This window comes from Kwoniella newhampshirensis, chromosome 9, assembly GCF_039105145.1.
Source record: "Kwoniella newhampshirensis strain CBS 13917 chromosome 9, whole genome shotgun sequence".
In the NCBI taxonomy this organism is placed as follows: Eukaryota; Fungi; Basidiomycota; class Tremellomycetes; order Tremellales; family Cryptococcaceae; genus Kwoniella; species Kwoniella newhampshirensis.
This window is the reverse complement of record NC_089963.1, coordinates 113153-131158: the sequence shown is the minus strand read 5'-3', so window position 1 is coordinate 131158 and position 18006 is coordinate 113153. Positions and strand designations below refer to the sequence as shown.

General features: G+C 51.5%; 7 protein-coding genes across 7 annotated transcripts; 4 read left to right on the top strand and 3 right to left on the bottom strand.

The window, feature by feature from the left end:
* Window positions 1-87: 87 nt before the first annotated feature.
* Window positions 88-2068, bottom strand: IAR55_004748 (uncharacterized protein; the record flags this gene model as incomplete). The annotated part of the gene is made up of 7 exons (XM_066947845.1): window positions 88-303; window positions 431-675; window positions 746-923; window positions 1002-1330; window positions 1404-1668; window positions 1731-1913; window positions 2021-2068. 7 exons carry the CDS (start codon window positions 2066-2068, stop codon window positions 88-90), a joined length of 1464 nt encoding a protein of 487 aa, XP_066801304.1.
* A 302-nt stretch (window positions 2069-2370) lies between these two features.
* Window positions 2371-3622, top strand: IAR55_004747 (uncharacterized protein; the record flags this gene model as incomplete). Its single annotated transcript, XM_066947844.1, has 5 exons — window positions 2371-2400; window positions 2516-2698; window positions 2822-2871; window positions 2940-3051; window positions 3179-3622. The coding sequence occupies 5 exons, from the start codon at window positions 2371-2373 to the stop codon at window positions 3620-3622; spliced, it is 819 nt and encodes a 272-aa protein (XP_066801303.1).
* A 203-nt stretch (window positions 3623-3825) lies between these two features.
* IAR55_004746 (uncharacterized protein) lies at window positions 3826-5061 on the bottom strand (the record flags this gene model as incomplete). Its single annotated transcript, XM_066947843.1, has 3 exons — window positions 3826-4184; window positions 4245-4824; window positions 4936-5061. The coding sequence occupies 3 exons, from the start codon at window positions 5059-5061 to the stop codon at window positions 3826-3828; spliced, it is 1065 nt and encodes a 354-aa protein (XP_066801302.1).
* A 567-nt stretch (window positions 5062-5628) lies between these two features.
* On the top strand, window positions 5629-7090 carry IAR55_004745 (uncharacterized protein; the record flags this gene model as incomplete). Its single annotated transcript, XM_066947842.1, has 4 exons — window positions 5629-5671; window positions 5815-5927; window positions 6054-6236; window positions 6296-7090. The coding sequence occupies 4 exons, from the start codon at window positions 5629-5631 to the stop codon at window positions 7088-7090; spliced, it is 1134 nt and encodes a 377-aa protein (XP_066801301.1).
* Window positions 7091-7782: 692 nt separating this feature from the next.
* On the top strand, window positions 7783-9632 carry IAR55_004744 (uncharacterized protein; the record flags this gene model as incomplete). Its single annotated transcript, XM_066947841.1, has 7 exons — window positions 7783-7873; window positions 8071-8263; window positions 8391-8479; window positions 8601-8659; window positions 8794-8889; window positions 9077-9196; window positions 9336-9632. The coding sequence occupies 7 exons, from the start codon at window positions 7783-7785 to the stop codon at window positions 9630-9632; spliced, it is 945 nt and encodes a 314-aa protein (XP_066801300.1).
* Window positions 9633-9800: 168 nt separating this feature from the next.
* Window positions 9801-12616, bottom strand: IAR55_004743 (uncharacterized protein; the record flags this gene model as incomplete). The annotated part of the gene is made up of 11 exons (XM_066947840.1): window positions 9801-10209; window positions 10270-10336; window positions 10393-10412; window positions 10469-10477; window positions 10546-10574; window positions 10633-10767; window positions 10829-10950; window positions 11006-11086; window positions 11156-11724; window positions 11785-11896; window positions 11953-12616. The coding sequence occupies 11 exons, from the start codon at window positions 12614-12616 to the stop codon at window positions 9801-9803; spliced, it is 2217 nt and encodes a 738-aa protein (XP_066801299.1).
* Window positions 12617-13807: 1191 nt separating this feature from the next.
* Window positions 13808-17906, top strand: IAR55_004742 (uncharacterized protein; the record flags this gene model as incomplete). Its single annotated transcript, XM_066947839.1, has 10 exons — window positions 13808-13995; window positions 14093-14367; window positions 14438-14531; window positions 14588-14775; window positions 14823-15694; window positions 15750-16127; window positions 16184-16291; window positions 16349-16937; window positions 17003-17785; window positions 17863-17906. The coding sequence occupies 10 exons, from the start codon at window positions 13808-13810 to the stop codon at window positions 17904-17906; spliced, it is 3519 nt and encodes a 1172-aa protein (XP_066801298.1).
* Window positions 17907-18006: the final 100 nt, after the last annotated feature.

Sequence of the window (18006 nt, the reverse complement as noted above, 5' to 3'; positions counted from 1 at the left end):
AAATTGATCGAGCGCATTGTGGCACGCATCACGCATAGTCACGCCAATCAACCTTCAAACCGTGGCCGTGCATCTGTTGTCATAAGCTCATATTCTAGGCGTATCCATATCCATCCCCTCGCCTCCCCCTTCACCCTCCTCCATCTCTTCCTTTCTCAGACGCAGAAGCTCGTTAGCTGTCCATCCCTTCTTCACTAGACCGTTGGCTATGTACGGTCCGAAGGCGTTGGTCACTTCGTTCATGTTGATCTGAGGAGCTTGGACATCTGCCGGTTTGGCTGTGATCAAGGGACTGAGAGCTTTCTGCAGCTAGAGTCAGCTCTGTCCACTTCATTCCCATCGAGCAACCACGATGGCGAGAGGTAGGACACACGGGGCGGTCACTCGGGCTGCCGATAGGGGGCAGAGGAAGAAACCTTGAATAACGCACAATGGTCGCTCTGATTAACGGATTCTTCCTCTTTCCTCCATCAATGTACAGTCGCCCCGCCAATTCATCGATCTTCGACAATCCTTCGCCCGCCTTTCCCCATACTCCCGACTTGACAGCTTGTGATCCGAGTGCTGCGAGACCGAGAACAGCTCCTTCGTACCGCCCTGCTGGAGGATGTGCTGCACCCAAAGGCGATGGGAATGGGGGAGACTGTAGTGCTTTGGTGAGGGTAGACACGAGGCCTACAAACACCATCACGAGTCAGTGGAGGAGCTCCTTGAACTGCGACGTCGGTCTCGGAGTGCGACTGACGAGGAATGAGACCTGGGTATGATTTCCCATATTGCTCTGCAATCTTCCCTAAAACTTCTGCTGCTCGTTGTCGAACATCATATGGTGACGGTTGACTGCTGGAGGAGCTCGAAGGTGGATGGGGCCCAAGCGGGACTGTCAAAATGATTGACAACAGCGGGGGAAGCAGCTGATGCATCTGTTTCCCGCCGACCAATAGTTGTCAGCAACGTCCCGATCATCTTTCGCCAAGGTGAAGGTTGGTGAATTCGCGCACATAAGGTTCCACAAACAGCCCCTCATTCTCCAACACCGCGTCCACCGCATCGACCAGCTGCCCAATCGTCCCTGTCGGGGCCATCAGACACTTTTGGATGCTTTCGCTGAGCCATTTGATGACATATATGAGGATACCGGCTACAGCCACATCGGTACGGAGCGAGACGAGCGCTGCGAGTCGATGTCGTTCTGGTTCTGTTTCAGGTGCCGAGGGTGTGGGTGGAACAAGGGCGGTGGTGAGACGAGTGAAGTAGAGCTGAAGTTCTTGAGGGAGCTGGGCGCGAGCTTGTGGTCGAAGTGAAGTCGAAGCAGGCTGTGGGCGGGATGCTGCGAAGTTTACATGCGTCAATGTTTCGGACTGTATATGCGTTGAGTGCGCGATGCAGAGGGATAGACTCACGACCTGCACGAGAGGTACCTGGAGCAGGGTTTTCTGGTATGGCCGGTTGAACGCCTTCCACAGCCAGCCAATGTGCTTTCCACTTGACACCAGCGGAACTCGCAATGCCCGCAGGCAGAGGTTGTTTGAGATAGGCAGCGAAGTCAATCTCATCGTCTGGTGTATGATATACTTGTTGCGCCTGATGTGAAGAGGATGAGGTAGATGAAACTGAGACCGGCTGGAAAGATGGAATGGGGAGTGGTCTCGGTGGGACGAGTACGGGCTGGGAATTCAGTGTCAGAGAAAAAGAGATGCGAGGACTCTTAACGGAAAGCTTGAGCTCACCTCGACGTTCAGGGCCTCCATGGCATACTCTACATCCTCAGGAAGTAAGGTCGCCCTCTTCCCGTGTATCATGAACTTCTTTGCTTCTTGCAATATCAGATGTAGTCGATACTCGACATCGCCCGCGAGCAGGTCAGCCGCTCCGGGACCAAGCGGATCGATAGGGAGGGAATGCGCTACTTCCTACAGCCAAATCATCATTAGCGAGCTTTCTGCTGCCAAGGTGGGTACTTCAAGGTCTAGATGGCTCGCGGCGGAGGAAATGGGATGGACGCGAGAACATTACTTACTGAGATAGAATCGGAAGGGTAGATACCCATCATCTGAGGTGCTGGCATATTGACTTGCTTGATATGCACGGTAAGAATGAAGAGCTGTCCAGATGCTGCCTTGTACACGTCGTGCAGGGTGATAGCGATTGAGGATTATGGAGATAGGATGAAAAGATAGGTGTTTGAAAGAGACAAAGAAAGAAAGCAAAAAGACGAGCTGGTTTGGTCCGTTGTGTCTGTGTCCGCTCGGAACGGTGTAATCACCGGTCAGTCCACAACGACAATCACGATCTTCCCTCACTTCTTGTCTTCCGCATCTGCTTTCACGCAGCTTCTCGAAACATTGCAACTAAGCTTGACACCTCAACATGCCTCCATGGAATGGTCCAAGAGCCAAGGTCTGCTACTCGCGTTCTTTGTGCATCGCGATACAGCTGACGTATCCACTCCTGCATCCCTCTCCGTCTCCCTCGCCTATCTTCTTCGCAATCCCAACCTGTCTCTCACAAACAGGTCCAGATCCGTCTATCCATCCAAAGACTCAGAACACTGCAGGAAAAGAAATTGGCTCTGGCCAAGGCTGCTCGTAGAGATATCGCAGATCTCGTCACGAAGGGAAGGGTGGAAACTGCAAGATTGAGAGTGGAGGGATTGATACAGGACGATATATACGTGGAGTTGCTCGAGCTCTTAGAGGTAAGTGTCGCTCTTCAGTCATCAAATCGCATGCCTGTATCGACCCAAGGAAGATTTGCCGGGACGGATCTTTGTCGGGGGGGGGCGGGGGGGCAAGCTGGTTATTGATCTTCTCTGTTCCAGCTGTATGCAGAGAAATTACAAGCTCGTTTCAACCTTCTCGACGCCTCGACGTAAGCCCCAACTTGCAGCTTCGTGCCCCGCTCACGATGAGAAAGCTGATGTCTTGACTACGACTCAGTGGAACCGAGCCGGAACCGTCTGTATCCGATGCAGTCTGTGCGATAGTCTACGCTGCGCCGAGAACAGAGTTGAAAGAGTTACAAGTGTTGAGAGAGATCTTGATGCACAAGGTAAGGATGACCTCATTCAGCTTCCTTCTTTCCCATGTATGCGCCAGAAGTCTCCTTTCATCTTCACCATTTTCATGCCATGATTCACGCACGAGTGACATGCTGACGTTGGTCTTTGGTCGCTCAGTACGGCCGCAACTTTTCCCTTGCACTGCTCATTACCGACCCACCGCCAGAATCCGTTCCACCCCGCATCGTATCGAAGCTATCGCTCTATACACCTTCCAAAGATCTGGTTGACGCATATCTCGGAGAGATCGCACGAGGATATGGTGTCAACTGGACTCCTGAGCCTCATACTAGCGATGAGAAAGATGAACCTTTGGAACCGCTAAAACGTGATGATGGTGGTGATGTTGCCGGAGATGGATCAGGAAAAGGAGATGATGGGGGAGATAAGCTGGTTGAGGGCAAAGATGACGAGGCGAAGAATAAGAAGGAGTCACCGGTCAAGGTAGCGCCTGCACCTACACCTGCGCCTGCGCCAAACCCCCCTGTGGAGAAGGAGAAGAAGTTGACGGAGGAGGAAGAATTGGCCCTACGGTTTGATAGGCTGAAGAACCTGCGATGACACGATATATCGGTCCAAGCAAAGGTTGTACGTATGCATGCATGGTATGTTGTTCACCGGTCTACCTTTAAGGTGTCGTGATCCTTCGTTTGCTGTCGATCTCTCTGCGTGGGCTCTACGCAGCCGGGTCGTCAAGACTGGGCTTATATTCAGGTAGCGTCCTTCCGCTTAGCTAGCATACTCCTGGGCGTAGGCAACAACACCTAGGGGGACGCCGCTTCGAACGCCTCCTGCTGTGGCTGAGCCCGCTGTTCATGTTCAGAATGGTCATCTAGCGTCTCCTCCCGCTCCACTTCCCTGCCGTCCTCCCAGATCACGATCCTCTTGCCACCATGTTTCCTCTCGGCTTTCTTCCAGAACTCTTTGCCTACGACACCTCCTTCCCCACCAGGAGTCAAGACCACTCCATTCGAACTCGTATACACTGGTATTCCCGCATCTACCAGACGCGGAAGATCGAGATAAATATACAAGGTGGACGTGGGTCGAGGTGTGATCTGACCGGTGAGCGAAGGAGCAAGATGTATATGTTGACGTGTCATGCGTGATAGACCCTCAGATTCTTGACCGTCTATCAGCTTCGACATCTTCCTAGCATCACATTGGTCAATTCAGAGCTCACTTAAGGCATCCCACAGTTCCCACTTAGTCCCATGGACCATCAGTCCGACTCTCTGTCTACCTTCGTCATCATCTTTAACTTCTACGAGATGTGCCGTCGATTCGAGTTTAATCGAATGACCTTGTGTCGCTCTGATGAAGTATTCGCCCTTGGGTCCATCGGGAGGAGCAGAAGAAGTCCCCGGTGAAGGTCCGGCCAATGAGATCAGAGGCAATTCAGGTGGGGCGGTGGGCGTAGCGTGGGTCATACTGCTGTGATCAAGCGAAGTGTTGACGAGTTCGTGTCGTATATTGTCGATCGTGGCTGCATCTGGTACTTTCTCCGATTGTAAGGCAGGCTTAGAGAGAGCAGCAGCTCCATCGCCAGCTGTCCTATCACCAGAAGGTCGAGGTTGCTTCTCCACAGGGTTAACCTTCACCTTCTTCCCTTGTGCTTTTCCTTTACCTTGCCCGGCTTTCGTTTTAGGTCGTAGCGGACTGGGATCATAGCCGTAGAAGAGCTCGAATCGCTGTTTGGCATTCTCGGCAACTAGACGAAGGACCATCTCCAGGTCCACTTCCCGCATCTTTGGTCTAGAGAGCTGGGATCAACGGGAACATAGTCAGCACTACAGCTGGTCTGAATGGCAAAATCCGAGATCCAGCCACAGGAATCCTTAATTGAGGTCTCGCGAGAGAACGGGTTCACTCACAACGTCTGCTAGCTTGATATAGCCATCTGACCTGATATGGAGCGATTCCTTCTCAGCGCCATGTCGGAGGATGTAAGCTAGGGCTTTGGACGCTTTGACGTCAGGTGTCTCTGGTGGTCTGGGCATGTCTGAATCCAGTCCTTTGTACTCTGTGGCTCCTTCATGAAATGCTTCTAGAACCGAGAACTTCCAGGAGGCCAAATACATGGTGGAGGACACTGGTCATTGCACTGTGCAAGGTGGGACTGAAATTTCAGGCCTTGATTACGTAATATATGGCTCGGACCATTTTCTGGGCCCCTCGTAGTTCTGTCACTTCTTGCACAAGATCGACGGCGTCCTCGATGCATGTTGGCACAGGTTTAATCTGTGTACTGCAACACTACGACACATCTATAGGCTCCTCAAGCATCTTGATCTTTGTCTGTGCGATCTGCTGTAGACATATGCTGTACATGTTCTATGACCAGACCGGAGTCTAAGATCCCTTATCGTCGGTGATGCTTCCGTGCCCTGAGATGAGCGAGAGAGTAGTGAATCTGACCCGGTCAAAACCGATACGATCTTATATTGAATTTCTCCTTCGACTCGTGTTCGCTATAGATAGACTGGATACTGCCTCGTTCTGTGTGCGACAGCCTCCTCTTCTCCAAGATTGAAATTGTGACGGACATTCGGATTATAACATCACCAATGTCGAGATCTGAATACGACGCTGTCGTCCTCGGATGTGGAGGTGAGTCGACAGCAGGTCATATTCACCAATCGGGCTTGGGTCTTTGAGCATACCACACGTGCACTCGCAGAATGAGCTTGGATGCTCATGCCGCGAGCTTGAGCCTGGCACGAATGTGACACTAATCAAGTACACGGGCGCAGTCTTGGGTCTGTCGATCGCTCATGAGCTCAAGAGAAAGGGCTTGAAAGTCGCGGTGGTCGGCAGAGAACTGCCTGAAGATGTGCAGAGTACTGGATTCGCGAGTCCTTGGGCGGTGCGTATCTATCTTCTTCGCTGTTCCGTTTGAACCCTCCTCTTGTTCTTCACCTCTCTATTTACGATCTATGTTCTTCCTTTCTCTGTCGTCAGCTAGAGCTGACATTGGATTCCCCCTTTTCAGGGCGCAAATTGGCATTCCTTCGCCGTCAACGAGGCGGAAGAACGACGTGATGAGTTCACCTTCAGAGAATTTGCTCGTCTGTCTAAGGAACTGCCGGACCTTTGCGAAAGACGACCGTATTTCTATTACTGGAGTGAGGAAGGGAGGTGGCAAATTCCATGGTACAAAGATCTTGTATTTGGTGTAAGTGGTGCTGGCGAGACGCAGGTCACTGTTCTTGACTGATACGTTGTCTTGTGCAGTACCGAGACCTCCCTCCATCAGAAGTTCCCGCGCCATTCAAGTTCGGCGTCACATACGAAGCGTACACGCTGAACACACCGCTTTATCTACAACATCTTGCTTCAACCCTTCGCGCACTCGGTGTGCCCATCATCCGTCAGCGCGTTTCCTCCCTGGACGAAGCGTATTCTCTACCCTCTGTCGGTCCCGTCAATCTCGTCATCAACGCGACAGGTCTCGGCGCTCGGACACTTCTCGGTGTCGAAGACCCCCTGGTCCATCCTGCTAAAGGCCAGACTGTGCTCGTCCGGGCACCAGACGTCAAAGAATGTTATGGACTCGTTGACCTGTTGTCCCGACCTGGTCAGAGCAGTTATATCATCCCTCGACCTGGACCTGACTCGCATGTCATCCTTGGAGGCTGTTACCTACCCAATGATTGGTCGACTGGACCTAATCCCGAAGTTGCGACTTTAATCTTGCAGGAAGCTCATAAGCTGTGTCCCAGACTGGATGGGAAAGGTGGGAAAGGTACTTGGAAAGATATAGATATCATCTCGCATAACGTCGGATTGAGACCCGTACGAGAAGGTGGACTGAGATGCGAAGTGGAAGAGAGGACGACCGGTCAGAGTAGACGAGATCTCCTGCCGAAGGGCGGGAAGGTGGGTGGTGGAAGGAAAGTGGCAGTCGTTCATGCGTACGGGATCGGACCGGCTGGGTATCAATCGAGCTTGGGTGTGGCAATAGAGGTCGGAGGCTTGGTGGACAGCTGGATGAAGCAGGGCGCAAACGGAGCGAGGGCAAAGCTGTGACGGAGCGATCACCTAGATCCTCAGCTGGGAACAGTACAAGCCGAATATAGGATATCATATCTCTGTGCGTGAGCTATGGTGGTATATAGTGGAAACTTAGATGGACAAGGCTTGAAATGAGCTGACTAGAACAAACAGAAGCATGGAAAGGACAGTAATTTAGGGCCAGACCACATGCCGCGTTTTCATTGTTTGGCACTTCTGGGTTCCTGTATGTGCCAGCCTGGGGCGACTTCTGACTGTACTGAGAGCCCTCGACTACTTGTAGTCCTTAGCCCATCGCACGATCATGATGGTAATAGTATAGACCGAACGCTTTCGTCTCTATGAACGGGGATGTCACTGAAAGGAGTGTCTTGATTGGTCTAAAATCAGTCTCGTCAACCTACAAGGGGATTCTCTGGAACTGGCTTCATTGTATAAGCTGTTCATTTCCCTTGGTCTTTCTCCTATTCAAAGGTCGATCCTCCTTTGTGAATATACAGAGGAGTTGAACATATTGACGGAGGGATCACGTCGACGTGTCGATATATGTCGATGAATGCACATAAGGCCGCAAATCCTGTGTTCCAGCCCTCCAGTACAGATCAGTGACTGTTAAGAGGACTACGGCGTACTCGAGCGAGATCGTCTGCGTTTCCCCCACACAAGATCAAAAGGGGAAGAGAGGTAGAATATAGTCACGATCAAATATGGCAAAGTCCAAAGAGACTGGGAGCAGCGTCTCTCTGTCTTCGAGGATACCCTCAGCGCTGAAGAATAAGAATAGGTTCTACCGTATTTGTGAGCACGATCCCGCTCTCGCTGTCTGTCTTGAACCGGGTGCAACCCTTGTCGAGTGACCTCTCTCGTATCATCAAAAGGCATTTCCGCAAGAGTGCTAGTGCGATTCCCTTGGACCGACCTGCAACTAGTCTACTATTGGAGATTTTCGATAGACATACCCACCAAAAAGAAGCTGACCCATTACCTCTGCCCAGTCTACGGCTCCTACGTCCTACTTCCCCTATTAGCCATTCTAGTGTGGTGTTTGGGTCTCTTACTTCTCATGATCTTATGGGTCAGAGCTGGATCGCCTCGCTATACATCGACAGAGCAAGACGTCCCTTTCATCTCTGACTTGGGAGCGGCACACGAAGCGCTTTTCTTGACGATCTGCTGCTTAGTGGATGTGTGAGTGGCAATCTCACTTGTTCAGGTCGCTCACCTGAGACAGTCAAAGATCCTCCTAACACGGAAGATTGATGGGCGCTCATAAGGTCCCTTCTTGACTCCGACTCTCACTGACGCATATGAGCAGGTTCTACTTTTTCTCTGTATGCGTGATAAAATGGTTCCGACAAAGAGGTAGATTGCCCGAGAACACGAGTCGGAAAGAGAGGGTCTGTAGTGAGTGCAGCCCTAACCATACCAGCATCACTGGCTGTCTTGGCTAGAAAACTTGTTCGGATGATTGACCATGGTTGGGAAAGAGATTTCGAACTGACAATGTGGGTCATGTACATTGCAGGCTGGCTGGCTATCATCTTCTGCTTCATAGGATGCGCAGGTCTGTTCATGCTGGCAAAGGTGTGTAGGATCAGAACCTTCTCCAATCTCGTTTCCCTCCTTCCACTTATTGGCCACAGTAGAACGACACAGGGCTGAGCTGTTCTTATGATATTTTCGACTCGACCTGTGTCGACCTGTGCAATCGTGACTAGTGGAACGATCGGACCTATTCCAAAGTGCACTGGATCGGAACCGTCGTCTTCATCTTGGGAGTCGGGTTCAGCGCTGTGGCGCAAACTCTAGAAGTAGTAAGTACTGTTAACTTTTCTTAGTCACTTCGTTGCTGGGACGACACTGTACAACACCCGGACAAAGGGATTACCAGTCTACGCCACATTGGCGTCAATGACTTACGCTTTCCTCTACCTGCATTCCCTTCCTCCGCGAGACCCTTCTGATCGCTGATACTTGTCTTCATCGTGCTCGCCTCTCCAGTGGTTCATGAGGAAAGAACATCCGGACAGACAACATCTCCAGCGCAATTCGTACTTCAAATTAGCCTGTGTCGCGGGGGATATCATCATCGCCATAGCCTTTGGCAGTCTGTACGCTTATGTGAGTATATGTACCTTTTTTCGAATTCTTCTTCCAATCTTGTCCCCTCGCGACTACGTCACGGACAAGCTTTGCCCTCCACTACTGGATGTTCTCGGAGAATGCTGTACGAGTACTGACTGGCGAACCATTTTGACAGTGCGATGGAAGTACCGCGCCTATCCACGGTCACACTTACTCTCAATGCGACAAGATGACATCAAACGCTTCGTACCTCGAATGGACCATCGCGTTCGGACTAAATGCCTATTTCTTCACACTCGCAATGGACCTTTGGCCAAGCGGCAAGAGCAGTCCTAGATATCTGGCAAAAGTACAACAATGGGAGAGGATGAACAGTACCACTTCACCGGCATCGGGAACTGAAATCGGAGCTGAAGCAGGAGCGGATTTCACGCGTAGGGGGAATGTGACGAAATTCGCAGAACAGATTTGATCTTGTAATGTACAGTGTATACGGTGTACCGTAAGTATCATGCTCCTGATCAACCACCTCGGACCGGTTCAGAGCCTTGCCTAAGATGCATCCCTACAATGTCCTGCACAGACCCAATCCTGCTATCTTGATGCAGTGATACAACCAATCGAATAATGATCGAAACTTTCATACCGACCTGACCTCCTTCATAGCTATCGCTTCCTTTTCTTCCAAAGACAACTCCGCGCTCTCACGCGAAACCTCCGGTGCCGCCAGAGTAATGGCTCTTTCTCTTCCCTTCTCCTCATCACCTCTTGTCTCTTCCTCGTTGAGGCCCACATTTTTGGTGACGTTGCTAAAGGTTACGGTAGCTCTTCGTGCTTCCCCGCCCGCTTTGCGCTCCGGTTTCTTTTCAGCCGATGACTCAGAGACATCGGGTACAGAGGCTGAAATGTTTTTTGCCAATAAGGAAGTACCGTTCTGTGATCCAGGAACACCGATAGCCAGAGGCACGCTGAGGGCTTCACGGAGCTTTTGGGATACTTCGACATTCTTTTTCGTTCGTACTGATCCCTGCCATATGAGCACGGCAGCACTGGAAGATCACAGATATCAGTCGGTCAGTTGGAAGCGATTATGCAGGAAAGACACCTACCCTATACCACATAAGAAGGAGCACGGAATGAGAGTACCTGTCGTCCAGGCAGGTCGTACATGCCAGTCTGCCATCGTACCGCGTCAGCTGCTACTTAATTCACATGAGCCGGCCTGTACTCACTCATGCCCCACATACAACCACTTCATAATCAGTGTAAGTCAGCATCTTCTCAGTCCTCCCGAAACGCGAGGCTCACCAGAGAATGCTGCGATTGAAGCAGACTAAGTCAGTCCAATGTAACCTGAATCATGCTAGATGACATATCGCGCTCACCATTGGAAAAACGAATTCCCGTCCATAAGCTGAACACAGGAACGCTAGTCAGTCCGCGTGCCTTTTTGACCGGCGGCGGGAACTCACGATTGTGTTCCACAACGCCCACTTCATCGGGAATGCTCTGTGCGTCGCATTCGCATGTGGTCTGTACCAAGTCTGCGATTGCGCGAACTTTTCTTGCTGATAGCGGAGGCGTTCTTGTTCTTCGTCTGTCAATACCTGCGCAGCACCTCTATCAGCGTTGTTCCTATGATCATAGCATAACGGGCTGATGACTGACATGGACATAATCCTTGATAAGAGCTGGGTCAGGAAGGTCATTCTCGTCTTCTATGGGGGGAAGACCTCGTTGCTTCCTCCTTCTTGCGGATCTGGATTTGAGCGTCCAGATTACCGACATGCCTAAATCGACGGATTAGCCTCATCAGTTCGGTGTAAGTAGTGACAATTCGCTTACGATAGGTGTCCATAGCTCGCCAAGGGATTAGTCCCACACCTGTCAATGTGAATAGACCGTTTGTGACCTGACTTGATATCTCTACGAGCATGACGCCGAGCCTGTCAGCGACTTGGACGCAAAATCTCCAGTTGTGAATCTACCACTTACCAACCCATACGTCCTGTCTGTATTTACTGCTCGTTGGGATCCACCCTAGAAGGAACAAGACGATGGCGGCACCCCAGAAAGCCACACAGAACCCGTAGACAGCTGTGAAAAAGCCCATTGGTGTTTTGACGAAAGTCCACAGCCCCTGTAGAGCTCTCTTCGCCTTTGCCCTCTTATTTTGCTTCAGCATGTGTTTGACGTGTCGATCGAGTTCGTGATCCTCTTTGATGTCTGCGATGTCGTCTTCCATCTCCTGCGCTTCTATTTGTGAAGCCGAACCTAATGGGGGAACGAGATCAGAGTACGAGGATGGTCGTTGGTCCTGTTCTGTTGATCCCTCCGCTGTAGCAGGTTCTTCAGGGATGGGAATAGGGTGAGCTCCTCCCCAGCTAGACGAAGGAGGTGGGTCCGTGGCGGAGGTAGAAGGAACACCGGATACGGGTGAAGATTCGTGACCTGACATGAAGTCCGGAAGGAATCGCGATATAGTTCCAGTCCTCGACCGAGTGGTGGCAGATCTCGAACGGCCGGATGGAAGGCCATCTGAACTGTCTTTCCCAGATTGAGGTCTGGCGAGATCGGCACGCTAATCAGCAACCTCTAAGTTGGGATCGATCAGAGACACTCACATCAGACTCTCCTCACTTGTTGTCTCAGGAAGCTGAACTTCAGGTCTTCGACTCCATAATTGGGGGAAATGGGGAATGAGAACGGAATTGGTCATGTTTTGAAGGTGATTCACTGGTAAGAGACGGACATCAGCGCTCGCATGGTCTTCGATTCCACTTCTTACATACCTGTGGAGACATGAGGATCGATACAATCCAGTAATCCCACCATATCATCTTGCAGCTCGCCGCCATTCCCATCGCCACTATATACTGGCATGTCAAATCCTACGGGTGTTCCCGCTCGATCTGACACGCTTCCCACCGTTCCGCTTCTCCTCCTTCTGGTTGTTGATGTGGTTCGAACTCTCCCAAGACCTTCCTCCACATCGTAAGGACGTCCAGATCGCGTGATCCCAGTAAGCGGTTGACGTACTTCGTCCGCGTCGAATTTCGGTCGATTGGCAGATCGTAAAGAGACACTGACGGTATGCGCTCGCCGACGTCCTTGTACGGGAGGAGAGGAAGAGTGTGTATTCTGAAGATGATCGAGAGTGGTGGCGGTGATCGGGGGCAAGATTGTCACTCTTCGACGCTGTCGTTGCGGTGTATCGACTACTTGAGCGAGGGGGCTGGAGGCTTCGTCGGTAGGGATGAAAGGACGTCCAGGAGTGGAGCCGATAGGCGGGGCGAGAGAGGGCACATCGCTGGCTGTGGCCAGATCAGTGTTTTCTTCGGTAAGCGAACGAGATCCGGAGGAGGAGGAAGCAGTAGGAGCGTGAATCGGTAACGTGGGCGAGCCGCTGTCTGATTGTTGTGTTCGAAAAGAGGGCATTCGAAGTCGAGATGTCATGTTAGGATAGGCGTAAAGCAGATCAAGTTCCAGTCTGTGGCTGCATGCCACTATTCCACTGTGAGGGACGACTGGGTTGTCGTGATTGACAGGGAGATGACAGAGTGCAAAGGCGAGGTTTTGTGATCGTGTTGTTCGAAAATGACATGAAACGAACTGGAGTTGAGATGGGATGGACAGTAGAGAGTCAGGGTCTCCAGACCGGGGTTAGTACACAAAGGACCTTGCACCACCCAAGCAGCATTTCAGGGTGGCCACTCGGGGATCACAGAGGTAACACTTGAATTGTAATCAGATCTAATTTGAATTAGCATTTCCTCAATCGCTGTATCGTACTCGTACAGTACATTCGGACAGGACCGGTTGTTGACGAACAAAAAGGCGAACACGAGTAGAGTTTCGACAAGATGAAACGTCGAGTTACATGTACCTCGTTCCCCCTTGCTTCGATACCTACCTTTTTATACATGCCGCTACGAGAGACGCGTCTGACACCCTTGTACGATCAAATCCGGAGGCACTCCAATCTGTTCCCCTGGCCTGGCTTGCGAGGCACAAGGTGACAGCGTTCTCTCGAGACTTCCTCGACGACCTCAGTGAAGAGTACGATGAGTTGGTCAGATATGGCCGCCCCCAGGTCTTCGCGCGAGGCAGGGAAGCTCAGATGTCGTTGAGAAGGATCCGAGTCAGACGCGAAGCTATCACAGAGGTTGCAAGGAGGATGCTATCTATAGATTGAAAAGCTGATTTGTTGGGTGGTGCGTGCGGTATCCGTTTCGAATTCCTTGCGCACAGATCACCCCATCCATCCACGTCTCGCTGCTCTGGCCACCCGCACACGTTTCATCGCATAAGCATCTCGTCGACCGTGTTACTCGATCATTCCTCTGGTCGTATCCTCTTTTGCTTTCTTCTCTTCCATTCACTTGCTTGTAATCAGGTTTCAGCATTACTCTCACCAGTTCCTCCTGCCCGTGGTCGCAAAAGCACGCAGCCTATCGCCCTTTCGATACCACACGAGAGATTCCTTTCTCTCTTGAAGACAGATTGTCGTCCCCGGCTACATCTCCATGTCCCATCCCATGTCCTTGGTGACGTCTTGAGACTGTTTTTTGTGCGCTCGCAGCCTACTTTGACCACAACACTAAGCCCAAGCAAGATCCAACTCAACTAGCCCAACACCAGATCCCAATGATGGCCTCACTCTTCTCCCGCTCAAAAAAGGAAAAGCAAGCCAAATCGTCGACAACATCAACTCCACCTCGAATTGCTGCCGGGTCACTGAGTAGTCGAGCGGCTACGTCCAGCGGAAGTTCCCGTTGCGAGATTGATGACTATAAAATTGGCGAGTTCGGCACAACCATACCAACTGGATCGAGGTGTGTAGTTGGATGCCTGTTTCCCCGCCTCATTGCGATGTGCAGAAACCACCTTGTTCAGCCTATCTTATGTCAATAGCGCTGATTGGTCGCCCAGGACACTGCCTTCCAGACCATCTCATCCCCTCACCCCGCCGGAGACACCGCCACCTCTCCTGCCTCCCAAACACACTTTCCTACCGACTCGTGTCCCTGCTCGCACAGCATCCGACAACTCGATCGATTCGTTCTCCTATGCCACGGACGACTTGACCGACTTGACCAGTGTCCGTCAGTATGGGTTCCTCAGAGGAATTGGCAGTACAATAACTTTGGGTGTCGAGGACGCGGGGCGGGTCATCAAGGATATCGGGGAGGAAATGATACGCAGGGGTGAGTGCTTGTAACTCCCATCCTTGTCCGGAGTACAAGCGTGCTGATATGGTATGGATAACGTCGATAGCCCTAGCAACCCCCATGCTCTTTTCAAATCAAGCTCTGGAGCTGAATCAGACTCGAACCAAGTTGTTGATTCAAGCATACCTTGGCACTCTTTCGTGAGATCGACGTGGTTTTGTGGCAATGACCGACTTACACTAATACTTATGAATAGTGGACGAGGTTCACAAAGCAAGCATGAAGCCTTTCTGCAAAATGTCCAATTCGCCAATGAACAAGAGCTTGCTTGGCTCCTTCGTTGGGCTATGAGTCGGATTACACGTGTAAAAGAAGGATCGCATCAAACATCCCACGGCGTCTTGGAGTGGGAAGCGTATGAGGAGTGGAGGGGCCGGGAGAGAGGTGAGTCGGTCCCTGCCCATGAACTATAAGGCTGATCGTTCGATCAGCTGCGGGGTACCCTCCCAGCGCATTCCCCTTTCTTGCCGTCATCCTGTCAGAGTCCGTGTATGATAGGATCATCGTTCCCATCTTCCATCTCCTCTCCCGATTTGCGGCACACTCTCACCTCTCAGGACTAACCCCTCATGCCCTTTCATCGCTCTTTGCTCCTTTACTGTTCGACATACCAACGTCCGTGGCGGCAATGAGCGCACACGAGTTCTTTGTTCGAGCAGCAGCCGCAACCGAACATCTCTTACTTGCTTACATACGATCGACAAGTACAAAAGGAAGTCTCGGTTTGAGCGATCTTCCCTTCCGCCTGAAAGAATGGGTGTCTGGTTATCCGGCCATGGTGGCTTCCGACGCGGATCTCGCACGAGGAGCACCGCGGCGGGGTGCAAGGGTCGTCCGCTGCGAGACGATAGAAAGGGCTGTGCGCGCGTATTCCAAAGATCTGATTGTTCAATCAGAACTGTGGGCGAATGATCTCCCCGCTGGGGTCAAGTGGGATGCATGGGAGAGGGTAACTTGGAAGGCGAGAAGGGGTGATGTCAGTCGTCCCAGATTCTCCTCGGCGTGGCGCAAAAGGATGATGGTCAAAGAGCACTTGCCCGTTGCTTCTTCCTCAACTGGCACCACAGATCTAGGCAGGGCGACGTCGTATGGGAAAGCGCTTCCGCCAGGCCAAAGAGGCGCAAACAGGAAGACCGGTGATCCAGGTGAAGGTGAAGAGACGAGATGGGGTAGTTTGGCTGGCAAAGAATGGAGTTTGTTCGAGGAGGATGGATTCGATGCCCCTTTGTTGACAGCGGAAGACGGACACGAGGGAGACATCAGAAACAGGCTGCAGTTTGATCTCACAGAAAGCGCCAAAATGGTAGGTGTATCTGTTTTTGTACCTCGGTCTGAACTGAGGTCCATATGCGACACAGGGCATTTCGCAGAAACGCCAGACTATGGATTGGTCCGACTTTGCCTCTCCTGCAGGTGGATTCCACCGCACGGATCCGCTACTTGATATTTCTCTCACCTTCTCTCCACCGATCGAGTCTTCTATCGTCGATTGGCCAAAAGAAAGAGACGAGCTCCGCCGTCGACTGCAGAAATCGCAAAAAGGAGCCACGCCCTTCAACTACGATACTACGCCGAAGATAGGAACGAGCATCGACTCAACTTCAGTGCTGACAGGAGATGGCCAGAGATGGGCATTTGTCGAAGAGGCATTTGTAGACTGTTGGGCAGATCTTATGATGGGAGGCGGGTGGATCGATAGAGAGGAGTTGACCTATAGAGAAGCAAACTGGGCATTCGTGAGCAGACTAACAGAGAATTCGTGGACGCCGCTGATTCAGCGAGCTCGCTATAGATAGAGTACAGGGCAAGGCCGACTCGACCAGAAAGTCATGTGACAAACCCATTGGCTGATCCGCGAACGACCGATCTCTGTTTCCTCTTTGAAGAGCGTGTTCCTTTCGTAAGCCACCGTCTTTCTCAAGGAGGACCCGAAGCCAGGACTAATGCCATCCGTCAGGAGTACCAAATGGCTGTTGCTGAGCCGCAACATAAGAGAACGTTTGGTCGCTTCTCACCGAAGACCAGAAAACGTGCAAGTGCCAACGCGAAATCTGAACTGATCCGAAGCAGTAGTGCTCGTCCAGCACATGTATGGGACCAGAATGACTTTGATCGGATGTTGGTACATCGACCACAAGCCAAAAAGATGTCTTTGACGAAAAGTGCGTCGGACCAGCCCAACTCGAGTGTCTGGCACTTGGCTCCAGATCCTCTACCGAGCCATCCCATTGAGCCTAGCCAAAGGACAAGAAGTGCAGGCAGTGTACAGGCTCGAGGCGAAATTCTGAGAAATCGGGTGGTCGAGCCTAAAGTGATGGAACCCAAAGGTCTCTTCTTGGCTAGGAAGACGACGAGGAGGGTCAAAACAGATGAAAACACAAGTGACAGAGGAAAGAATGGGCAGAGAGAGCAGGAAATAGACTATGAGTTGAGGACCGCAAGCGAGGCAAGCAGCGTCGGGTCCAGTCCAAGAGGTAGCAAACACTCAAAACTAAGCCATAGAGGGCCGAGGAAAGGAGGGGAACAGGAGGAAGAGAAATGGATGGGTGAGTTTGGAAGTTTGCCTACGATTTAGTTGTCTTTCAGAAGCAAAGCTAATGGACGTCAACAGATATTTTGATCGCCAATGGAGCTCAAAGGATGGATAGACAAGATGCACCACCACTTCCGATCCTTCCATTGGAGTCTGCGCATGAGAAAGTCGGGGGAAGTATATCGGCTGCTCTGATCACGAAACCACATACACCGGCACCTGTCACGATTGGGGCAGCCACCCAATATCCTACTTCACCCGAAAGATTAGACGAGGAGATCACTCCTCGAGCGGTTGAATCCTCTCGGAAACACCGAACCGCTGCCTCGGCGAATGATGATGGCCCATTGGAGCCTGCATCGCCAAGCGAGGAGATACACATCGGAGAGAAGACATCTGCACTGAGTGACCCAGGTGTGACGTTATTGAGGTCCACCAAAGGCAGGGATACGATCCACGATTTCGTAGATCAATACGGTCGGAGCTCGCAAGTAGACTTGGAGGAGATCGTTGACATTCGAGCAGACGGAAAGAGGAGGTCTAGTGAGGAGAGCGACAGGAGCTATTTCGACCAAGATCATCATCTGGTACATCAACCTTTTCTCTCTTCTCACAAGAACATTTCCGCCGGAACGCCGACCGAAGATGACGGTCTTGACGAGAAGGCGCGTAGCCTTAATGAGCAGACAGAAGGAGATGGGAGGTTTGAGGATGGCGACGAGACCTTTGTCCCACTAGATATGGAAGACAAGGAGAATATGTCAGTGGGAGTGCTGAAACCGCCTTTACCTGTATTCGATCTGACTCCGGGGAGAGAACCGAGTCCTGCTAGATACAGACATGGCGAGCCATTACATTTCGGTGAGTTTCTCTCCTGAAGTATATCCGAATTCTCTCCATATCGTGGATGTGACTGATACACCACGTTTTGCGGGTAGTCGGTGAAGAACCTGAAGAAGAGGACGAAGAAGAGATATATTGATCGTTCAGTGTAAAACATACCCCGCCTCTTTGCGCTGGATTACTGTACTTGTCTTTTGCACAAGCTGTTGTTTGTTGTTTCATTTGAACAACCCTGGCTA